The sequence below is a fragment of the Eptesicus fuscus genome, chromosome 19 (assembly GCF_027574615.1).
Source record: "Eptesicus fuscus isolate TK198812 chromosome 19, DD_ASM_mEF_20220401, whole genome shotgun sequence".
Classification (NCBI taxonomy): domain Eukaryota; kingdom Metazoa; phylum Chordata; class Mammalia; order Chiroptera; family Vespertilionidae; genus Eptesicus; species Eptesicus fuscus.
Window position 1 is genome coordinate 28,578,633 of NC_072491.1, and position 24,285 is coordinate 28,602,917.

The 24,285-nt window shown below is 38.4% G+C and overlaps 1 protein-coding gene across 8 annotated transcripts in view; it reads right to left on the minus strand.

The window, feature by feature from the left end:
• The window catches only part of ATP6V1H (ATPase H+ transporting V1 subunit H), a 78,436-nt gene that overhangs the window by 9,525 nt on the left and 44,626 nt on the right, over positions 1 to 24,285 (minus strand). For 5 of the 8 annotated variants that reach the window (XM_008143347.3, XM_054708438.1, XM_054708443.1 and 2 more), the window contains 3 exons: positions 23,956 to 24,081; positions 17,995 to 18,096; positions 11,345 to 11,458 (listed from right to left, as the gene is read on the minus strand). In XM_008143347.3, the coding sequence (XP_008141569.1) occupies positions 11,345 to 11,458; positions 17,995 to 18,096; positions 23,956 to 24,081 (342 nt within the window). Of the gene's footprint in view, positions 1 to 6,642; positions 6,734 to 11,344; positions 11,459 to 17,994; positions 18,097 to 23,955; positions 24,082 to 24,285 lie in introns of all 8 variants that reach the window. The other 3 variants (XR_003618165.2, XM_054708442.1, XM_054708441.1) reach the window with 3 other exon arrangements.

Below are 24,285 nucleotides of genomic sequence, written 5' to 3' on the forward strand. Positions count from 1 at the left end.
CTTGCTATTTATTAACACAATTTGTCCTAAGGCAAGGTGGAGATAATACACTTCAAAGTGTAGGGTACAGAAGTATTGTCAGATTGGGGAATAGCCTACAGCTGTTCAGGTATTTGGCCAACAGGAGGCAATAACATGTAGATTGAGATGCCCTGAGCTGTCTGGCAGCAAACAATTATCCTATTCAGGTTTGGGGGAAGTGCCCTTCAGCCATTCCAACAGGTGATTACATATGTGACTCAGCCCTTGTTGAGCCCCCAAGTTTCATCAACCTTTTGATGAAACTCTTGTAATTATGACATGCTGGAATTGGCTTCCGGCACATATGTTTTGGGATTTTCCAGTTACCTTTCTGTATTTATTTCTAGTTTAATTTCATTGTGGTCTGAAAGTGACATTGTTGTCATTTATTTCACTAAAAATAAGCATCTTGTTAAGAACAACAGAGTGCCCTGGTTTATTTCAAAATGATTCCTTTTTCCTACCCCCTGCCAGAAGCCGAAGAGATTTTTCTCCAATATTTACTGTGAGGACCTGGTCTAGCTTCTGGAACTAAGCTCACTCTATAATGGAGACCCCCTATAATTTGGGCCCCTTGGAGTTTTTAAGTCTCAGATTTGTCCACACTGAGCCTCCTGAATTTTGTCAATTACATTTCAGGTTTTCCTACCCAGGCACTAGTTCCCACATTAGTTTCTGCTTGTGAGTCTCTGCTCCAGTAAGCCTTGACTCCCTGTATTCACCTGACTCTCCAATATCATAGGACAGTGGTTTACTTTGTGTCTTCCCTCTCTTATGGATCCAAGAAGAGTTGTTGATTTTTCAGTCTGTCCAACTTTTTACTTGTTACAATGGAGTAGTGACTTCCAAGCTCCTTACATGCAGAACTGGAAACCAGAAGTCCCTCCTTTTCTTTTAAATGCTGGTTCCTGATCAGCAAGTAGTTACAACCCAAAGCAATCTACAAGGCAGAGTATGACCCCTAAATGACTGCATTACATACAAATCTAGTTACACAAGTGCAGTATGGGAGAAATGTCTGTGTTGTTATAAGGACTTTTAAGAATAGAGTTTATTTTATACTAGAGGCCCGGTGCATGAATTTGTGCACCAGTGGGGTCCCTCAGCCTGGTCTGCAGGATCGGGCCGAAACCAGCTCTCCGACATCCCCCAAGGGGTCCCGTATTGCAAGAGGGTGCAGGCCAGGCCAAGGGACCCCACCGGTGCATGATCAGGGCCAGGGAGGGATGTGGGAGGTTGGCCAGCCAGGGAGCGACTGCAGGAGGGCTCCAGGGCATGCCCAGCCCATCTCGCTCAGCCGGACCCCAGCAGCAAGCTAACCTACTGGTCAGAGCGTCTGCCCCCTGGTCGTCAGTGCATGTCAAAGCAACTGGTAAACTGTCTACCCCCTGGTGGTCAGTGCACATCATAGTGAGAGGTTGAGCAGACTTAGCATATCATTAGCATATTACGCTTTGATTGGTTGAATGGACAACTGGACACTTAGCATATTAGGCTTTTATTATATAGGATTAGTTACAAAGATAGTATGTAAGCCAGCGATGGCAAACCTATGACACGCGTGTCAGCACTGACACGCGTAGCCATTTCTGATGACACGCGGCCGCTAAGGCGGCCGCATGCCGAGGATGAAACATTTGCTGCTCCTGAGGATGAAACATTTGTGAAATAATATTTTTTCCTCAAAGTGACACACTACCCGAGTTATGCTCAGTTTTTTTGCGAAGTTTGACACACCAAGCTCAAAAGGTTGCCCATCACTGATGTAAGCAAAGCCCATATTTAAGGCTTATGATTGGCTCCTTTTTCTAGAATTATACTTAGAATATAAGACTCTTAAGTGAGGGAGGAGAGGGTGTCTGATTTATCTTTCTCCAGTTTTTAGCTCAGTGACTGGCATATTCTAGGAGCTTGATAACTGTCAAATGAAAAGTAGTTAAAGAGTCCCACAGGGAAGTTAGAACCTGAGAAAGGATACATTTTTCTCCTATAGGGAAATGTACTGAAACACCAGGAGAAGCAAAGGTACCAGCAGTTAAAGCTGTATATTGTTAGCTGAAACTATCCTACCAATCATTTCTTCTCTTGAATAAACATATTATCTATACTATACTAGATATACACTGGTTTTAATGCAATTATATGTGTCTCAGTCAATCATGTGGCATTTAAAATATGCTAGGTAACAGCAAACTACAAACTTAAATAAATCCAAACAGATGGCAGAACTCGAATTGTTTTTTTTACAATATCGCAATTCCTCAGTATCCAGCAGTCCTAACATAATTTCCACCTGACAGCTCATCTATTATTTGTGGTCTGTTTTTTTCTAATTTTTATCCATGCAGATGAGTAGAAAGGCTATGATATCAGGCCAAAACTAACAAAATAAAGTTTAACGACAAACAACATAGAAAATCTTGAGCAGCAAGAGAATAGCCAGCAAAGTCAAAGTAAATTATGAACATATGATAATATTATCTATCCAACTGAGAGGCTAATCATCCAAGACTAGTTTAAGCAAATAAACAGGAGAGTAAAAAACAAAACAAATAGCTCTAACAGGTTTGGCTCAGTGGCTAGAGCATTGGCCTGCGGACTCAAGGGTCCCAGGTTCGATTCCAGTCAAGGGCATGTACCTTGGGTGCAGGCACATACCCAGTAGGGAGTGTGTAGGAGGCAGCTGATCGATGTTTCTCTCTCATTGATGTTTCTAACTCTCTATCCCTCTCCCTTTCTCTCTATAAAAAAATCAATAAAATATTTTTAAAAACACACAAATAAACAGGTAGAATGAGATGATTTGCTTTTATATTGTCCTTTGGAAAGAGATCTATGTTTCAAATTAAATGTTGATGATGTATCTAAAAGCAAAATATATGAACAACTTGGTCTAAAGAGCACTCATCATTGACAAGAAATCATTTTGTCAGTGGAGGGAAAACAAGGTAAAATTTTTAATTAGCAAAACATAGATTAAAACAAAACTGTTTTAACATTTTAGACCACAACTTATTCTCAAAAACTATGCCAAAGATAATTCAAGTTAAAAAAAAAAAGCAACAACAAAAAAGTTAGCTATTTTTCCAAAAATGAGAACACTTTCACTAACGGTTAATATTTTGTTCTGTAGACAAACCTTTACATTTTCTTTTATATATAATAATCAATCTGTTTATTTACCTATAATTTCTATTTGCTCTAATTTAACATGATTTTAAGACAAAATAATTTCTACTAGAAATTTTTTCCAAATTGGAGGCTCAATTTCCTATTCTAAAGTTTCAGGAAACTAAATGGTTCGTATTTGTCAAACATAAAAAGACTATTCTTAGCCCTAGCCAATTTGGCTCAGTGGATAGAGCGTTGGTCTGCGGACTGAAGGGTCCCGGGTTCAATTCCGGTCAAGGGCACATGCCTGGGTTGCAGGCTTGATCCCCACAAGGGGGCCTGCAGGAGGCAGCCACTCAATGATTCTCTCTCATCATTGATGTTTCTCTCCCTTCCTTTCTGAAATCAATTTAAAAAAAAAAAAAAAAGACTATTCTGATAGCTCCAACTTTTAAAATGTATATATTTAATCATTTAAATCCAAGGTATTTAAATTTTTTTTTCTATAGAGAAAATAAATCAACAAGGTTAAAGTAAACCATGCTACCAAATTCTGAGTAGATACTATTTTACCATACTACCAAGAGGAACTTCAGTATATTATTTAAAGAACAGAGCGGCCCAAACAAATAACATATTCTGCTATCACCCAACAAATAACTTCTGTATACTAGAAATTCTAAAGCATTAAAAGAAAAAAAAACAAGAAAGGTATGAGAAACATTACTTCACAGAAACTACAAATGATAAAAAGGTGTGATGATAAGTAATAAAACAGATAATTCCAAATAAAGGTACTTGGGGAAGGAAAAAAGATCTTAAAATTGCCAGGTAATATATCAATACTTGTAAAAAAAAAAACCACTTATAAATAGATATTTAATATAGATTTTTAAATGTTTTAAACTACTATATTTAATATGTTATACAAATCATTTTCATGACTTCACCATTAAATGGACATAATAAGCAAAGTGATTAAATGATAGAGAGAAATCACCCATATCACTTAAAAAGCCAAAATACCCAAAATAAAATAAGCAAATAGTATTAATTTAGTCTGTAAAATTTAAAGGCTATGATGAAAGCTGTATTTACCTTATCAAAATAATTATAACTCATATTCTGTCTATTCCTTAAAAAAGAAATGGGGAAGATGCTTAAGTCTTAGGAGTCAGGCAAAGTTGTCCTTAGAAGTCATTTTCTTAACACCAATGAAATGTCACTTTCCCTGTCAGTGGCAACAGAATCATCACTCTAACTGAAGTCGGGAAATGGAGGTGGAAGGCACCGCTTTCCATCGACAAAGATCCAGGAGCAGTAGGCCGTGATTGAATGAAGCAAAAAGAAGGGACAGCCAGGCAATCAACCTACTGGGGCCGAGCCATTAGTGCCCAGTGCAGGAAAGGAGCGTCTGATTGCTGGGCAAGAGCTACAGATAGCCTGCTTTTCTGCACAAAAGCCAGGGTGTGGTAGGAACAAAAGGGCAGAAGAGATTTTTAAAAACTAAGTAATTCAGCCAACTGCAGACATGGTAGCTGAAATCAGATAGAAATGACAAGAACTTGGGGTGAAGAAGAAAAAGAATAACCGGGACAGAAAGCAATAAACACTGACAATGAAAATAGAGACGAGACAGAAGATGGGCTAGCTGCACAGCAATGCCATCTGAATACCAAAGCTAAGCCCTACAAGTATCTGACAAAGAACTCTGACCGTACATGGGGAGGGAGTATGAGCAAGTACACCCATTAGGCCTCTAAGTATGCCTTAGGGAACAGCATGGCAGAGGAATACCAAATTTGCTTAGAAGCAAAACAGGGGCTACAGGTAAGGAGCAAAATTGCCATGGAAAGCTGCTGCTGCTGCTGTTCAGAAAGCCTTTTATTTTATTTTTATCCATGATTATATTTTAACTATTTTCAACTATGCAAAACCCAATTCAGGTATCTGTACATCTAAGAAGCCAATCCTAATCAAACAAAACCACAACATGAACTTGATCCACAGATACTTACACCTTAGTCACATGCACCAATGTCTGAAATCTGAATTTGATATTTTATTTAATTATAAATTACATAGATTCTATTATCCATCGGTGGTTTTATTTTCTTTACTATAGAAATGCTCATTATCCACCTCCTCCAATGTTTATTTAGGCTGGTACTCTACAATAATCTAAGGTTTATGTTATGCTAGCATTTCCAAATCAATTGTAACTAAGTGATACACAGTGTCCAGAAAAATAAGAAGTTAGTACAGCCTCAAAGCATCTCTAACTAGCAAAGTAGAAGCAACTTTAGACTGGGAGACCTGGAGTTGCTTGACTAATAGTGAGACAACAGCTTTAAGAATTCCTTTTTACTTGGAATTGGTTTTAATATATTTTTAAAACTCATGTTATATTTGTGTGGGGGAGTATATTGTTGATGGTGATTGTTGTTGTTGTTGTTTGTAACCATTTAATAGCTTTTTAATTTATTATGTTTTATTTTATTTATTTTTAAAATTAAATAATCAAGCCCTAGCCGGTTTTGCTCAGTGGATAGAGCGTCGGCCTGCAGACCAAAGGGTCCCAGGTTCTATTCCAGTCAAGGGCACATTCCTCGGTTGCATGCTCCTCCCCAGCCCACTCGTCGGGGCTTATGCAGGAGGTAACCAATTGATGTGTTTCTCTCACATCGATGATTCTCTGTGTCTTTCCCTCTCTTCCACTCTCTCTAAAAATCAATGAAAAATAACCTCGGATGAGGATTAAAAAAAAAAAAAAAGGAAGTACTTTCGCCCTTGCTGGTTTGGCTCAGTGGACAGAGCGTTGGGCTGCGGACTGAAGAGTCCTGGGTTGGATTCCGGTCAAGGGCACATGCCTGGGTTGTGGGCTCAGTCCCCATTAGGGGGTGTGCAGGAGGCAACAGATCAATGATTCTCTCACCATTGATGTTTCTATCTCTCTCTATCTCTCCCTTCCTCTCTGAAATCAATAAAAATATTTTTAAAATAATAATAATAATATAATAATAATAATATATGCCCTTGAAGACATTTTCAAAGGTTCCACCACTAAAAATGTCATAAGAATAATGTGGGAAATTCCAGGCACTCAAAGAGAGAACTCAATTTTCTAAATTAATTCTGGAAAATGTTAAATCTGGAAATGATATATATGTTTATTTAAAATCACATGGAGTATTTTAGCACTAAAAGGTTAAAACTTACATTGGGGTGTTTGTTTGTTTTTTCTTCAATTCAGTTCATAAGTAACTATTTTAATCACTGTATTTATGACTGTGTACTAACAGAGTAACTCAAATATCCTAAGCAGATATAACCTCAGACAGCAGTATCACACATACCCTTGGCTTGGTGAGTTCTTCTGTTACATTATTTACCTACACATAAAATATCTAAAGAGGGTAATACTCTTTAGCACTTATTATTCTGCTTGAAATAAGGGTGAAAAAGAATCCAGAAACAAATAGCAAATTCTACATGAGATCCTCTACCTACAAAATTCAGTGTTTCTTTCCTGAAGTCTTGAGCTGTCCATATGCACATATTGCTGCTTCTGAATTACAAGCTGATTACATATAAAATCATTCTGTAGGAGAAAAATGGTGACATTTTATGACGTTACATTAGAAAGTATGAAATAAGGGTATATATAAAAGTTCTCTAGAATAAGTTGTCATTGTTTATATATTCTGCCAAACTTATGAATATAAAAATCCAGCACTGCTAAAGAACAAGGGGCGTGCCAGGAATGCACAGTGGGTACAGGAAGATCAGAGAGCTGCGCATGTCATTTAGGAGGGCTGTGAGGAGGAATGACCTGCTCCAGGCCTCCTGGACAGAGGAGGCGCCAGTGTGTGCCAACCGTCCCCTAGCAACTCTATTCTGCTCACCCTGATTATTTCCCCACCGAATCAGTTAGGGTTATTTGTAATCCATTATTCCATGCAAATGCAGATGTAAATGAAAAGGGGAGAAACTGGCTACTCTATGAAGACTTGTAATTTATGGAAATAATTTTGAAATTAATCATAAACTCATAAAAAGTATGTCCACATTATATATAATTATATTCCACATTATGTAAACTAGAAATAAATCCATCTCTATGTTATCAAGAAACATTAATATTTAACTCCTTAAAAAAGGATCAAAATCAACATACAAAGACAGCCTAGCTCTATTTTAAAATTATCCAATTTATACTTAAAATGTAATTCTAAACTTATACTTGAAACAAAAAATATCCCCACCCTAACGGGTTTGGCTCAGTGGAGAGCGTCAGCCTGCGGACTCAAGGGTTCCAGGTTCGATTCCAGGTCAAGGGCATGTACCTTGGTTGCGGGCACATCCCCAGTAGGAGGTATGCAGGAGGCAGCTGATCGATGCTTCTAACTCTCTATCCCTCTCCCTTCCTCTCTATAAAAAATCAATAAAACATATTTAAAAAAAATATATTCCCTGCAGTAAAAAATGTTTACTTTATATCTAAAATTATAATGTATTCTAATACATAAACAGATACTTTAGGAATAATACAGTATCAAATATCTAAAAATCATTTATGTTAGAAAAGTAAAAGAAAATCAAAAGAATGTGCTAGAAATCTTTTCAGCACAGCTTAGGAGCAAAACAATGACTACAGATAACGAGCAAAACTGCCATGGAAAGCTGCTGCTGTTGTCATTCAGGCAGACTTTTATTTTGCTTTTATCCATGATTATATTTTAACAATTTTCAACTAAAATATTATCACCCATAAAAATTAATTTTAATTAAATCCAAACAAACAAATGTTAAGAGGGCACAAAGTCAACTGTGCTTTCATGTTTTTATTTGGTGTGAAACATCTTAGAACCATATTTTAGGTAATAAAAGCCTCTATGCTACGTGAGTAGAAAGGCAGTCTTTACCAGCATGATTTAATAAGGACAACTTGGTTACCTGCATAAAGATTTTTATTCAAAATCATTTCACATTTGTAGATCATGTTGCAGAAGATTTACCTTCTAAGTGGCATTCTATTTGGTCTCTTATTGATCGAAGGTTAAATAAATTGCTGTTACTTGAGCAATTTCTCTGGCACAAAGAGCCAAAGAATTATATATGTCACAACAAAATCTACAGGTCACATGTGAATTCTAATCTTTCTTTATGTGAAAATTCCTTTATAAAGAAAGTATAAGAAAACACTGACACTAAGCCTATCAATTAAAGAGTGTCTATTATAACTAAAACATTAAGTTAAAATAGCTTGGCACATAATTAGCAGGTAAGGATATTCTCTTATTAGCTAGTTAATGATGAAGAGTAAATAAACCAGTTTCTGGCTATAAAGATATTTACTTTTCCTTTTGTACACGTACATCAAAAAATATACCATAAGACTAAATCAAGTTCCTAAATTCAGGGAGGGAAATAATCAAATTTTAAATGTTTCACCTTCAATATATGATCATATAAAAAACAAATTCTCAATCAAAAATGTTTCTCTACTAGCAAAGGAAAAAGGTCAACATCCTATTTCATACCTATCTTTTCTTTCATAAAAGAAATATACATTTTTTTAAAAAGCTAAACCCAACAATAAACGCTCCAAGAGAAATTAAAACAAGAATTATACTTCAGCAACAGTAATTTCAACAAAAAGGGAAAACAAAACTGTTTTTCACAGAAACTTTAGAAAAACACCTGGCAAATATAAGCTCATTGGCTGCAATAGTCTTGAATGCCAACATTCTTTAAACTAATTTCATGATGGAGACATAAACCAAGAGAGATAAAATTACTAAATAATTCATTTATGTTGAAAAATGTGCTTTGGTGCAAGGAACAACACTCAAGCAACTGGAACTGGAGAACATTATGCTAAGTGAAATAAGTCAGTCAGAGAAAGACAAATACCATATGATCTCACTCATTTGTGAAATTTAATGAGCAAACCCAACTACCATGGAAATAGAGACAGACTCATAGATAGAGAGCAGGCATACTCTGGGGGGTGAAGGGGGAAAGGACAGAGGGGACTCAAGGCAGAGTGGAGGGAATGAGCAAAAAAGAAAAAAAAAAGAGAGAGAGAACTCATGGACATGGACAACAGTGTGGGGATTGCAGGGTGGGGGTGTGGAGGTGGAAGAGGACATAGAAGGCATAAATGGTGATGGAAAAAATAAAACAGAAAAGGAAAATGTGGCTTGGGTTGAAGTGAAAAAAAGTGGGGAAACCCAGTGGATTATTCCATATTTTACTGACAGACTTGCAAGGATTTTCCTCCTGCTGAACAGATAAAAACTACTTTGAGCACCCTCTACTGATCCCATTCTCTTTGCATTGAGGTTATGAACAAAGTAAAAATATTTTCAGCCCATCAAATGTTGCCAGCGCTAGCTCTGAAATCTGTCCTAAGTCCATCTACTTCCTAACTTTTACTAGTATAGCTGTGGTCCCAGCTACTAACCATCTCTAGTCTAGACCACAATGAGAACTTACTAAAACAGTCTTCTTGCTTTTACACTTACCCCTGTGCAATCCATTCTCCACAGAGTAGCCTAAACAATCTTTGTAAAACATAAATCAAACCTTGTCATTTCCCAGTTTTAAAAAATTTCTCAATGGCTTTCATCTCATCTTATAAAAGTAAGAGTCAAATGACAGCCTATGCAATTGGATGTCTGCCAAACTCTCCTTGCCCACTTTTTTCACGCTGGCCTCATTCCGTTCTTCAAATTAGTTTCTCAACCTTGGCACCATCGGTACATTGGGCAAGACACTTGTTCATTGTGGGAACTGTCGGCATTGTAGGATGTTTAGCAGCATCCCTCGCCTCTACCCACTAGGTGCCTGTAGCACCATCACCCTCAGTGGTCACGTAACAATATGTTTCCAGACATTTCTTTTAAAGAAGCCAAGCTCATTCCTGCTTCCTGGTCTTTTACCCTCTCATTCCCTCTATGTGAAACAATTACTCCCAATACTTGAGCTCTATGACTGGTTCCTTTCATTATTATCTCAGCTTAGCTGTGTTTGTCTACTCACAGGCCATCTCTAATCATCCTACATAAAGTTGTGCCCATTACCATCATAGCTACAGCCCAATACTTAATAGAGTACAGAGTAAGTGCTCAAAACATAGTCACTGAAAAAATACATAAATGTCAGTATTTATGAGAAAATGCTTAAGTGGTAAGATGATAATAGTTATGTATAATGCCACAACAGTACCTGGATATTCTCCTATACTGTATTTGCTTCATCTTTCAAATGTATACATCCTAATGCACCATTAATTCTTTCTGGTAATATTATTGTCAGTTATAGGGAATGTATATTTGCTCATTGTGCATTAACAAAAATAGTCCAACGCCAGAGCTTGCTTCCACAGAGTGGGAACAGAGCGGCATTTGAACTGTTCAGAAGATGCTATGCTGCTGAAAGCACTGAACATCCAACCTCCGGCTAAAAGTAGGATCCCAGTTTGTTCCATCACATACATAAATGGCTAACCATTTTTATCTAAGCAGTCACTCTTTCATTTATCTTGTTTTAAGTGGACACGCAAAGGTCAATACTTTTGATTCTTTTTTAAAGACAGAAAAACATGACTTCAGTTATTTCAAAAGCAAACAGCTATAATGAATAAAAAGGAAATATGAGAGTTAAATCGTAATCACTTTATGTTTTCGTGTGAACTGGTAAAATCCAGTCAGGTGAACCCTATGCTGAGTAGTTAAACCTGGCAAAATTGTAGTCTCTGATCAGAATAGTCCAACTGGATTTCATTAATTCCATAAAGGTTGGTTCACTCATATCACAGGGGGCCTTTTAGTTACTTCTAGGGATGTGTTTATTATATCAGCACTTTGAATAAATATGCATTTCTTCAGAAAATAATACAGTTTTTAAAAAATTATGTCATTGCTCTGAATTGCTAAAATACATTTCTAGATATTTAAAATAATAAACACACAATGCAGTGTACAGATGATGTGTTGTGGAACTGTGCACCTGACACCTATATAATATTGTTAACTAGTGTCACCCCAATAAATTCAATAAACAGAAAAAAAATTTAAAAAATTTTTTTAAATAAAAAATATCACTGATTTTAAAAACTATCATTCATCAGAACAATTGCATAAGGACTTCTGGACAAGTGAGACCTCGCAGACCAGTGTGTGAGGGGAGGAGAACCGGCACATACCAGTTGTGCACCATGAGCTTCTGCACAGCCAGGAGAGCGTTGTAGCGAACCTGCTGGTCTTCGTGGTGCATGTGGTTCATCACCAGTTGCTTCCCACCAAGCTGCTCAATGACCCTGCGGAACAGAAGCCACTGTGTGAAGATACTGCAATTACTTTCAAACTCATGCTGTTAGTCAGCAGAAAGCCCACATCCTAAGGAAAGTTACAATACACGTAAGTAAACCAACACATGCCTTTTTTCTATCATTTTCTCCAAATCATAGTTTTAAGGCATTCAAATATTTCCTCTTTTGAATTTCTAAGAATAAATCTAATTGCTATTCTCCTTTCCCAATCCAGGCAAGTTTCACCTACCTGAGTATCTGACATAATATTCCTGATTATAACTTTCTAGGTAGTTGAGTATCAACTTCTTTATTTCTAGTATTTCTGGCCTGCTTAAAATCAGTATATTGAATATCATCTAATATCCATAATATCAATCAATATTAAGTTCACCAGTGGCTGTGCTGTGAGACAAATATGGGCTCAAGTACAGATTTCAGGGAACACAGTTAAAAGCACCCAGTAGAAGCCATGTTAATTTCCTGAAAAAAGACTATTGATTTTTAAGATATCTGCTCTTTCTTGTAACAATAGGATATACCACATAACCTCCTGGGCAATGAACCAGAGGAGAAAATTCCTCTTGTCAAGGAATGACCGTGATGATTGACAACTGACATTGCTTTCTATCACTGCACCCGACACCCTAAAAACTCGTTACCACAGATGTAAAAGTAAAGTGAAAATGGTTATTTCCCTCATGAATGGAAAGAGATTCTCTGTTCCTTTGCAAGGACGTGGCTATGGATAGAGCTGTGGAGTCTCTTAACTCCAGCACAACAGTGTGGATTCTCCAGTCTGTACTGCCTAGTGGGGGATATAACTATTACATAGTCAGTGACAAGTGACAGCAATAGGGCTTTGGTGGTTTAAGACAACCTCACAGACGGATGGATGGGGATCAAAGATGAGAGAGAGGCTTTTATGTTTATACCTTAATTTTTAAAGCATCTTTTTTTTTTTATTGTATTGAATTGAGGGGGAAAGTACAGTATAATTATTACCAAACATTATTTGAGTGCTTGTTATGTGCCAGGTACTGTGCTTTAAAACGTTATTTTATCTAATACGTATATCAGCTCTGCTCTCTATCAGATAAGTTACATTAGGGAAGTCATTTAACCATGTAAATTCCTTCCTGCCACATGAGAATAACAAGGATGCCTCCTTTATGGTGCTGCTGTGAAAACTAAGGAATATAAAGCCCAAGTCTACTGCTATGAGGAGGAGGAGGAGGAGGAGGATACAGGGGCTGCTCCCCTTCAATCCAGTCAAAGTGACCTTCCAAAAATCTGAATTATCACTTGTTCTGCATAAAACACTGACCGACAAGGCCCTTCACAGTCTGACTTGGAGCCTTCTCTCGCTTCACAGAGCCCAGGCCTACACCCTGGACTCTGTGCACTGACTCCACTGGCCCCCTTTTGGGTCCCCCAGCCACAGAGTCTTGGCAAATGCTGCCTTCTGTTCCTGAAGCTTTCCCACTCCTCTTCGTGTAGTTTTCAACTAGAGGCATGGAAAGATTATCGTCACTGGATAAATTTTAAAGGGAAATTTGAGGAACAAACATAAAGTCATTAAGTCATTCTAAATTTTTTTAATCCTCACCCGATACGTTTTTATTGATTTTTAGAGAGAGAGGTAGAGAAAGGGAGAGAGAAACATCGGTCAGTTGCCTCCCCGTACACGCCTGACTGGGGATCGAACCCACGACCTGGGTATGTGCCCTGACTGGGAATCGAACCTTCGGTGCATAGGACAATGAACCAACTGAGCCACACTAGCCAGGGCCATAAAGTCATTCTTATTTCACGACAAACTGCTTATTCAACTGACTGTGTTCATGTGTATGAGCGACTTTGAGGGGTTGGCAGGACTCGCTTCTTACCTTTTCTCTTTAGCTTAACACCCCTGTCTCCCCCTGCCCTTGCTTACTCCTCCAGGGTGGACCTCTGTAATTGGGGAGTTTGGAAAAAGGAATCCATATGCACAGATACACCCCCTCCTTTCTCTTCCATGTTAGTCCAGTGTTCTCTGGAATTAATGGGTTAGTCCAATTCTGAGTTCAGTATTAGGAAGGCCATCTGTGTATTGTACATATACCACGTTTTTCAATATTGGCTTTTATCAGTAAGAATTCTGCTTTGGCCTCCATCTGTTATCTCCTTTGACATGTTTCTCAAATAATTTAGAATTTAGGCAGGCAGGCAGGCAAGAGGGGCATTATTTATTGGGACCCTGCTGGACACCTCCAACACATGGAGATACAGTTGATTCTCATTATCCACAGTAGTTATGTTCTATACAGTCATCACTAACAATGATTTAGTTAATACTAAAATCCTAGGGGAAATCCAAGGTTAGGTTCCTCCAAGCCTCTGGTCACAACACTGTCATTAACCGATCAATACATAACCCTGTTTTATGTGTGTCTGTGTAAAGACAACTTACTTAATATATATTATTAATTCATTAGCACTGAACTCATAGCCAACAGCACCATAACTCGTGCCTGCAGGAAGCTTATCTAATACACATATTTTCTCTGTAAAGCACATCACAGTCTTCTTGTGCTCTACGCAGCACTTTAGCCCTCGGCTTGGAGTTAGTGAAACAGTGAAATCACCAACGAAGTGCACAAAATACAAAAACAATGACACTAAACAGACCACACAGAAATACTTGTTTGTAGTACAAAGCTAAAACAAGAAGGCAGAGTATCGCCTTGTTTGCCTTCAGCTGGGAATGTGTGAATCAGGTGACTCAAATTTTGCTCTATGCATGTCCACCAACAATTGTGAACGCATGAAGTATTGATTTGGGAGTTAGAAAATAAATTTTAACAAGTAGGCAAATTCACAAATCTAGAATTCAGAAATAATGAGGATCAACTGTATATGAATAAGTATAATCTCAGAAAGGTACCATTTTAGTGAAACTAAAAAAACACAGAGATCACACACCATTGATGATGATGATGATGATGATGATAGCAATTTTTTTACTTGCTGGGCACTATGCTAAATGCTTCCTATTTTTCTCTCATGTAATCTTCACAACAAACGTACTGCCTACCCCTCTAGAAAGTCATGGTTTTTGACATTTTAAACCCTTGCCCCTTGTATCTGCTCATATTAACACCAGCCAAAAAAATTTTTTTAATTTGCTTTTAATAATTTATTATTATATTTATTTACTACACATTCATTTTCAAACTATACATATTACTGTCCTCCACCCCAGAGATTCCAATGGGTGTCAAAGAGGAATAAACAATCTCCACTCCACTGATACACAATGCTATAAAAACAAAGACATTTCCCCTCTTCTAAATTTAAGATGCAAATGAACCACCTATTACTTTCAGATTATACAGATGTCCAAAATCATAAATGCTTGAAAAAGTGGTGAAAAAGGATCTTTCCAGTTGGCAGATTAAGACAAGATATCATTTAAAAGACCGAATATTTAGATAATTTAATTTAGAGCTACATTCTAGTACTTTAATAGCTACTGCCTAATAGAAAAAAACCTTGCTAAACATATTTCAAAACAAATCAAGTCAATAGCATGTTAAGCTTTAAAGACTTATAATACTATAATACACAATTAACAAGCTCAATACTGGTAATAACATTTAAAGAATGTACCAGCTGGTGAAACAGAGAAACATAATTTTAGAGTAAATTTTTCAAATATCCTAAAAAGCACAGCACTATTTTTTTTGTTCTAAAGGTCTTTTTCCCTGTTAATATGGTTCTATAATATGATATAAAGTATAGTTTGATATCAGGTAGGCAGCAAAATCTCTGCCATTTCAGCAATATTTTTTCTGATACATTGCCTTGGGCAAGGGAAGCAAAAGAAAAAATAAACAATTGAGACTACACCTAAAAAGTTTTGCACAACAAAGGAAACCATCAACAAAATGAAAAGAAACCCACTGAGTAGGAGAACATATTTGCCAATGATACATCAGATAAGGGGTTAATATCCAAAATTTATAAAGAACTTACGTAAGTCAACACCAAAAGAAAAAAAAAAGATCCAATTAAAAAATGGGCAAAGGACCTGAATAGACACTTCTCCAAAGAGGACATACGCATGGTCAAAAGACATATGAAAAAATGCTCAATGTCACTAATCATCAATGAAATGCAAATGTTAAATACAATGAGATATCACCTCACACCTGTCAGAATGGTTATCACCAATAAATCAACAAACAACAAGTGCTGGCAATGATGTGCAGAAAAGGGAACCCTCGTGAACTATTGGGAATGCAGACTGTGCAGCCACTGTGGAAAACAGTATGGAGTTTCCTCAAAAAATTAAAAATGGAAGTACATTTTAACCCAGCAATCCCACTTCTGGGAATATATCCTAAGAAACCTGAAACACCAATCAGAAAGAATATATGCGCCCCTGTGTTCACTGAGCATTATTTACAACTAGAGGCCCGGTGCACGAAATTTGTGCACTCGGCGGGGGGGGGGGGGGTCCTTCAGCCCAGCCTGTGCCCTCTCGCAGTCCAGGAGCCCTCGGAGGATGTCTGACTGATGGCAGGGAGGGGGTCTAAGCCGTCAGTTGGACATCTGTAGCACTGTCACAGAGGTGGGAGAGGCTCCCACCACCACCACTGCGCTTGCCAGCCGTGAGCCCGGCTCAGGGCTTCTGGCTGAGCAGCACTCTCCCTGTGGGAGCGCACTGACCTCCAGGGGGCAGCTCCTGCGTCTGCCCCCTGGTGGTCAGTGCACATCATAGCAGCCGGTTGTTCCGCCGTTCAATCAATTTGCATAGTAGGCTTTTATTATATAGGATAACCAAGATCTGGAAACAGTCCAAATGCCCATCAGTAGATAAAAAAGCTGTGGTGCATTTACACAGTGGAATACTACTACTTGGCCTTAATAATAGAAGAAAATCTTAGCTTTTGCGACAACATGGATAAACCTGGAAATTATTATGCTAAGTAAAATAAGCCAGTCAGAGAATGACAAATACTGTATGATATCACTTATATGTGGAATCTAATCAACAAAATAATTTAACAAGCAAAATAGAAATAAAAGCATAGATAATAGAACAGACTGACATCAAATTCTGCTTCAGGTGAACTGTCATAATTTTTTGGAATCCATCAATATAAGGCAGCCTGAGCTATAACAAATCAGGTATTTTAAAAAACAAGGTAAAGATAAAAAATAATAGGTTGCATGGACACTTTGGGATAAAAGGTAATTTCTCTACTTGAAGGAATACCTCTCCATCTAGTCATTGACATGATGTTATATGATCCTATATATAAAAGCCTAATATGCAAATTGACCAAATGGCGGAACAACTGGTCGCTATGACACGCACTGACCACCAGGGAGCAGATGCTCAATGCAGGTGCTGCCCCCAGCCCGCAGGCCCCAGGCCAGTGAAGGAAGGTGCCAGCGGGGGCCCCGCAATCACCCCGCTAGTCGCCCCACAGATTGGCCCTGATGGCTGCCCAGGCCTAGGGACCCTACCTGTGCATGAATTTCATGCACCAGGCTCCCAGTGTTTAAATATTTATACACAATAAGGACAAAGAAGTTATGAAGTAATTATGGAATGTGAAAGTCTGCAACTACAATGGTGGCTCTGCCCATTTTTCCTCACGTTCTAAGATGTTCTGGGTTTATATGATACTTTTTTATGATAAATAAGGTAAACATGTCTTCCTTATATATAGCTTTAATGAATATAAAATATTAACATTAATAATAATAAAAGTAGTTAGTACTTATTGAGAACTTACTATGTACCAACGGCACTGTTCTAATAACTGTACTTAGATTAACTCATTTAATCTTCATATCACCCTCACCAGAAAGGAATATGATTATCATACCAATTTTATAAATTAGGAAACCAACTAGCAAGTGGGAAAGCAACAATTCAAACCAAGGCACTTTCCCAAACAACAAAAAACAGCCCTTTGTCCCATTTAATGCCTTATCCCTTCTATTGGCACCTTGACCTCTTATTTTTCAAAAGAAAAAAAAATCCTAACTATCTTTTCATTGTTAATGAAGCTAAGTGATTTTAAATTATGAGGTCAGCCTCACCTCCTCTGTAAAGCCTTACCTGTCTCCTCCCACATGCAATTTCTTTAATATTTTTAAATACGTCTCCTGTAACCTTTCTTTCAGGTGTTATATATCCTTTTATACTTTAAACCTGCTGAGTTCAAAGTTAGTACAAATAGTAGTTGAAAAATAACCATAGCTCATAAAATAGCTATTGAATTAACTCACATAAACCAAAGAAAATCCTCAATATGAAATTTCTGTGATCTCTGTTGGCTACTACACTATAGTAGTATATAGGTGTACTTATATTTTTATACTACCCATTTTAACTAGGTTTATCATAATTCCCAGTATTATGTTAATCTTGATTTCACATACTCCGTTAATTCCTCTGCTAAACTACCCTATTTTAGACAAGTACATTAGGATTCTATGTTGACTGTTTCAGAAAACCCAAATGATACTAATGGCTTGTCTGTTACCGTTTGCCTCGTGGATAATGCCGCACATATTCTCCAACATCATGAGCAGCAACAGCTAAGACTTGTGGATCATCTGATACTTCCAGAAGTTTTGTCAAAATTCTGAAATAAATTTAATGCAAAAAGATATCAATTTTTGATTCTTCTATAGAGTACAACAGAGCACAGGTGTAACAAGGATATCTTCCCCAAAATAAACATTTTGTTCAAAATATGTATGAATTTATGAAGCTTGCTTACTTAGATTCTGAAGCATCACTTAAGACTGTGGCTCAAGTTTTCTCTGTCTACCTTTTTCTATCACATGTCAACCTGTCAAATAGCTAAACTCTATAAACAACAGGAAGTGCTGATAAAGAACCTTTTGTCAATCCAGGAATCATCCTATCTAATAATAGAGTAATACCTATCTAATAATAGAGGAATATGCAAATTAATCGTACCTCCGTGACAAAAATGGCGGCCCCCATAGCCACAAGATGGCGGTGCCCAGTCCGCTCAGCTCCACTGCTGAAGTGTCCAGCCTGCCGGCAGGAGCAGCAAGGCTGGATCCACCTCCGGAGGGGTTTTTGATCTGCCCCCAGACACAGCAGTAAGAGCCAGGACAGCAGGACATGGAGGCTTCCCCGGCAGCAGGGAAGCCCCAGGTCCTGCAAACAGAGCCTGGACAGGAGGGCATGGGGGCTTCCTTAGTGTGTCAGTGTCCTCAAAGCCCCCAGCCTGGCAGACAGAGCACACTGCAGGGCATTGGGGCTTCTTTCACATGGCGCATGGGGAGGCCGGCAGAAAGCGGAGAGCAGGGCATGGGGGCTTCATCTCCATGGCTGCAGCGAAACCTCCAGGCCCGCAGAGAGCAGAGAACCACGGGAGTGGGCCTAAGCCATCAGTAGGACATCCCCTGAGAGCTCCTAGATTGTAGAGGGTGCAGGTTGGGCCGAGGGACCCCCATGCACGAAATTCGTGCACGGGGCCTCTAGTTTCATTATAAAGTAACTGTAGCTCTGCACACAAATCGGTGTGCCAGTAGCTCTCTGCGGGGCCTTACTGCTCCACGTCCGCTGCCCAGAGGCTCTCCGCGGCCCAGAGGCCCATCCATGGCCAGGCGTGGAATGCTTGCCTCGTTGCTGGGGCAACGATGCAAGTGTTCCCCTTCCCCCTCGCCCCCGGCTGTTCCATGCCCGCTGCCCAGAGGCCCTCCGCAGCTGAGGTGGAACGCTTGCCTCATCGCCGCGGCGACGAAGCAAGCGTTCCACCAGGCCGCTCATGCTGCCCACTCTCAGTGGCCGCCCCCTGGGACTGGGGGACTCCGGCGGGGCTGAGAGGACTAGGCGCCGCCATCTTGTGGCTATGGGCGCCGCCATCCTTGTGATAGAGTGACAGTTAATTTGCATATTGCCCTTTTATTAGATAGGATTCCACACTTCTTCTAGGCTAAGTGGGCAATCTGCATTTCCAAATAAGAGAGGGGAAAGGAATGAGCATTTACTATACACATGCATGTTCCAAACTCTGTGTAAATCATATTCCTCACAACAATCCATAAATGAGGAAATGAGAGCCAGAGGAGTTAGGTAATCTGCTAAGGACACAGCAAATGTTGAAACTGAGATGTGAACTATTACTTGCTGACTCTAGCCCACACAAAGCACAAATTACACCCTGGTGGCAGTTCATCCAGCCCAAGCACATGAAAACCCACTGGGGAAAAGCAAAAAGTACATTCAATGTCCCACACATTTATATTTTTTAAATTTCAAACTATGTTCTTTTTAAAAGGCCAACTTGCAAATTATTCTGAAATTAAGTTTAATTCAACTGAAACAATTCAAATGATTTCAAAAGATTAAATTATTTCAATGACATTTTACTTTGACATCTTATTAAGAAATTACTTTATGAAACAGTAAGAAAATATTATTAACATGGGAGTCTTTAAAAGCATAACAGAATATTTTTTATGAATACCTTAAACCAGAGGTCTGCAAATTAGAGCTGAAGTACAAACTCAGCAGCCACTGTTTTTATAAATAAAGTTTTATGGGAATGCAGCCACACTCGTTAGTTTGCTCACTGTCCGTGTCTGTTTTGGCACCAGGAGGACAGAGCTGAGTAGCTGGTGACAGAGACTAATTTCCCAGTTAGTCTGGAAGAAGGTGTGGAATTATTTCATAATGAAATGATTCCTAGACTGATAATAGCTTCTTTATCAGTGCTTCCTGTTGTTTATAGAGTTAGATATTTGACAGGCTCAGGTGATGATAGAAAAAGGTAGGCAGAGAAACCTTGAGCCAGTTATTAAAAAGCTGAATCACAGACCCAACCCTAGACCTACTTAGAATCTGCATTTTAACGGGATCACCATACACATTTAAAAGCATACACTTAGAATCGTCAATAAAAATGTCCAGGAAAATAAGTTCCAGAAAAAAGATTCTCGTGGTAAACAAAGAGAGAGCTTTCTCTAATTTATGCCTGAACACAGCTGTTATATCAATAATGGATTCATCACAACCCAAATCTGTATCACCACATCGACCTCAAGCCAAGATTCTGTCAGACACTCCAATGGGATCAACACAGCAACATATCACAGCTTTGGAATTAGATCAAATGTGAATGCTGACTTTGATATTTGCTAAAAAGGTAATCATGAAAAGTGTCTATACAAATCCAAAATAGAATTCACATTATTATTCTAACTGATCACTCCCAATTTTTGCTCTTGTTCTCTTTCACAATATTTTTCCTCAATTTTACAAACTTGTTCCCTCAGCTTTTGCATTTCTCTTAATTATAATCTACTAAAAAAGAAGAAGAAAAAAGAAAATAAAAAATATGAACATGCCTGGCTGGCATGGCTCAGTGGTTGAGCATGGACTTTTGAACCAGGAAGGCATGTTCGATTCCCGGTCAGGGTACATGCCCGGGTTGTGGGCCTGATCCCCAGTGTGGGGCATGCAGGAGGCAGTTGATCAATGATTCTCTCTCATCATTGATGTTTCTATCTCTCTCTCCCTCTCCCTCTCCCTTCCTCTCTGAAATCAATAAAAATATATTTTTTAAAAATATGAATAAAAAGGTAATAAATACACATCTATCAACAATTGAATCTAAAAATCAAAATAAACAAACAAGGAATTTAATGAACCAAATAAACTGATGAATAAAATAGAACCAGAGGCATGGAAACATGGAACAGACTGACGAATCTCAGAGGGAAGTGGGAAGGGCGGGAAGAGATTAACCAAAGAATTTATATGCTTATATGCATTACCTATGGAAACAGACAATAGAGTGATGAAGGCCTGGGCTGGGCTGGGATGGTAACCGGGTGGAGGGGGACAATGGGGAAAAAATGGAGGGGACCTCTGTAATATTCTCAACAATAAAAAAAAATTTTTTTATTATAAACTGCATGGTTTCTTGTACTTCAGAATATTTCCTTATTCAAATTACATACTTATTTCAAAATTATAACATACAAGATTAGAAAGTATTTTCTAAAAATTATTAAACTCAAGAGTGATAAAGGCAAAAATGAACTTATATCACATACTTGCTAAGTTTGGAATTACCTGAAAAATAGGTTAGAGCCTGACATAAGTGCAGTTCTCCACAGATAACAAGTACTATGTTTTTTAATAGCAGAATAAAATAAAGATTCCATCTGTACCTATTTTATCAGCTAGTTTGAAGGGCAGCATGAGTATGCCCTGCCTGTCAATCATCGCCATGCAGATAATCTAAGGGAATGAAAACTAAAGACAAGCAACTACTTCAAATTTCTCATCACATTAGCATAGAATAAAAGTACAGTGCCACATGCCATTGTTTCTGGTTATTCAGAAAAATCACAAAGGGTCATACAAAGGTAAAGGAAGTAATTTAAGAAAGCAATATAAATAAAAAACCTAATGTTAGAAAATAAAACATGCATTTCAAAAGGCCCTTTAAGTTTGTCATAACAAAAATGCATGTAGTGCTTCAATAATACTTTGTAAAAAGCTCCTTCCATTTGAGCTCATTTTGTTGGTAAAAACTCAAAGTGGCATGCTGAAAAGATAATTCACTCCTTCCCTCTACTTATTCTCCATCAGTCCTCCAACATCTACCATCCATTCACTTTGGCTTTTAAGTAAAAATATATTATTTGGAGTAATTCACAGAAAACAAAGTCTAAACAACAGAAATATGCACATCCATAGAAACAGAAAGTAAATGAGTGGTTGCTTAGGGTTGAGCGGATGAGTTATAGCTAAAGAATATGAGGTTTCTTTTGAAGTGATGAAAATGTTCTAAAATTGACTATGTTAATGATTACATACATTGTGAATATACTAAAAACTACTGATTTTTATACTTTAACCTTTTGCACTCGGATGTCGAGTGTGACTCGACACGGTTAGCATCGGTAGCAGGAATCGAGAAAAAAGCAAGCTAGTGCAAAGGGTTAAATGGGTGAATTGTATGGTATATAACATCTATATATATAAAACCCTAACATGCAAATGGACCGAACAGCGGAATAACCGAACAACAGGTCACTATGATGTGCGCTGACCACCAGGGGGGCGCACGGAACATAGCAGGTGTCGGGAACAGCGGGATGGTGGAGCAAGTGAGTAGGGGCACCAGACCAAGGCAGGGCGCCGGTCACTGTCACTGGGGCAAGCCTCTGGTGGTTACTGAAAATTCTTTGCTCCTGCCCCCTCCAGTCGTGCCTGGCGGTTGCACCTACTGCCAGCGCCGGCCCCAGTTGCACCCGCTGCAGGAGCCGCCACTCACACCCACTGCTGGCGCCCGGCGCCAGTCTTGACTGCTCAGCACCATCAGTGGGTGCGAGCAGCAGCTGCCGGCTCCGATCGTCCCTGGGGGCTTCTCTACCTCCCCCTGCTCCTGAGGGGCGATTGGGGCAGCAGCTGCTGCTGGCACCAGCTGACAGCACTGGCCCTGCTCGCACCCGCTGCTGTCGCTGGCCCCAATTGCTCCACGCTGTCAGCCGGTGCCATGAGCGCAGGGGAGCGGTGGCAGAGGGAGCAGGGCTGCTGGCAGACAGGGAACCCAGGGGGCCGTGGCGGGAGGGGTCAGGTGGGGGCGTGGAGGATGGGCAGAGACCTGCCCCCTGTGCCCACTGCAGCCTCACGGCCCACAGTTCCTTTCAAGGTGCACGAATTCATGCACTAGGCCTCTCGTATCTCAATAAAAAAGCAAGTGGGGGGGAGAAAGGCAAACACTTGCACATCTTATTACAAGAAAGGGAACCCTCAAAGCTGTGGGGAAATGTTACTTTCAATAAAAAGTGCTGGTTCAATCAGATATCCCTGTAATGAAAAAAATGAATCTTGACCCCTACTTTATACTTTACTCAAAAAGCAATTCCATATGAAATGGAGATCAAAATATGAGAGGTTAAACAACAAAGCTTCTATCAGATAACACAGAAATATATCTTCATGACCTTGGGTATGCAAAAACATCTTAAACAGGACACAAAAAAATCACTAGCCATTAAGAAAAATATTAATAAATTGAACTACATTAAAACTAAAGAGTGAAATAGTATGTAACAAAGTAGGATATATATATGTAGTATATTCATCACAACTATTTTTGTGATGAATATATATATATTCATCACAAAAAAATATATATATATATATATGTGTATATATATATACAATATATATATATATATATACACACATATATATATATATATATATAACGGATGTTCAGAATATATATAGAACTTCTATAAAATGAAAAAAAAAATACTTCAGGTACTTCTAGAAAAAAGATATATAAACTCCCAATAAGCATATGAAAAGGTATTCAACCACATTAATAAGCAAGAAAATCTAAATTAAAACCATAGAATATCTAAATTTAGACTAACAGAAACATGTCTGTGAAGATGTAGAACAACAGATATTAGAGTATAAACTGGAATTTAAAACTTACTTCAAAAGTTCATAATTCTTTTCATTTAACCTTACAGCATTTTCTCTCCAAAATTTCTCAGATTTGTGCACAGGACTCCATTCCAATCTTCCAGATTTAAGTTCTGAACTGTATTCATCAAATGAGCTATAAAAATTTTTAAAGAATTCAGAGTTTATACAAACCTCAATGATTCTCCAAATTAAGCACAATAACATCTCCATTAATGATTTAACTACAAAGACTGACCATCCTTTGTAAATTAACAAAATTCCACTAAACAAAGTTTAAAGAGCTTAAATAAGCTTTATAAATCATGTGACATTTATTCAGAGTACTCAGGTCCAGTAC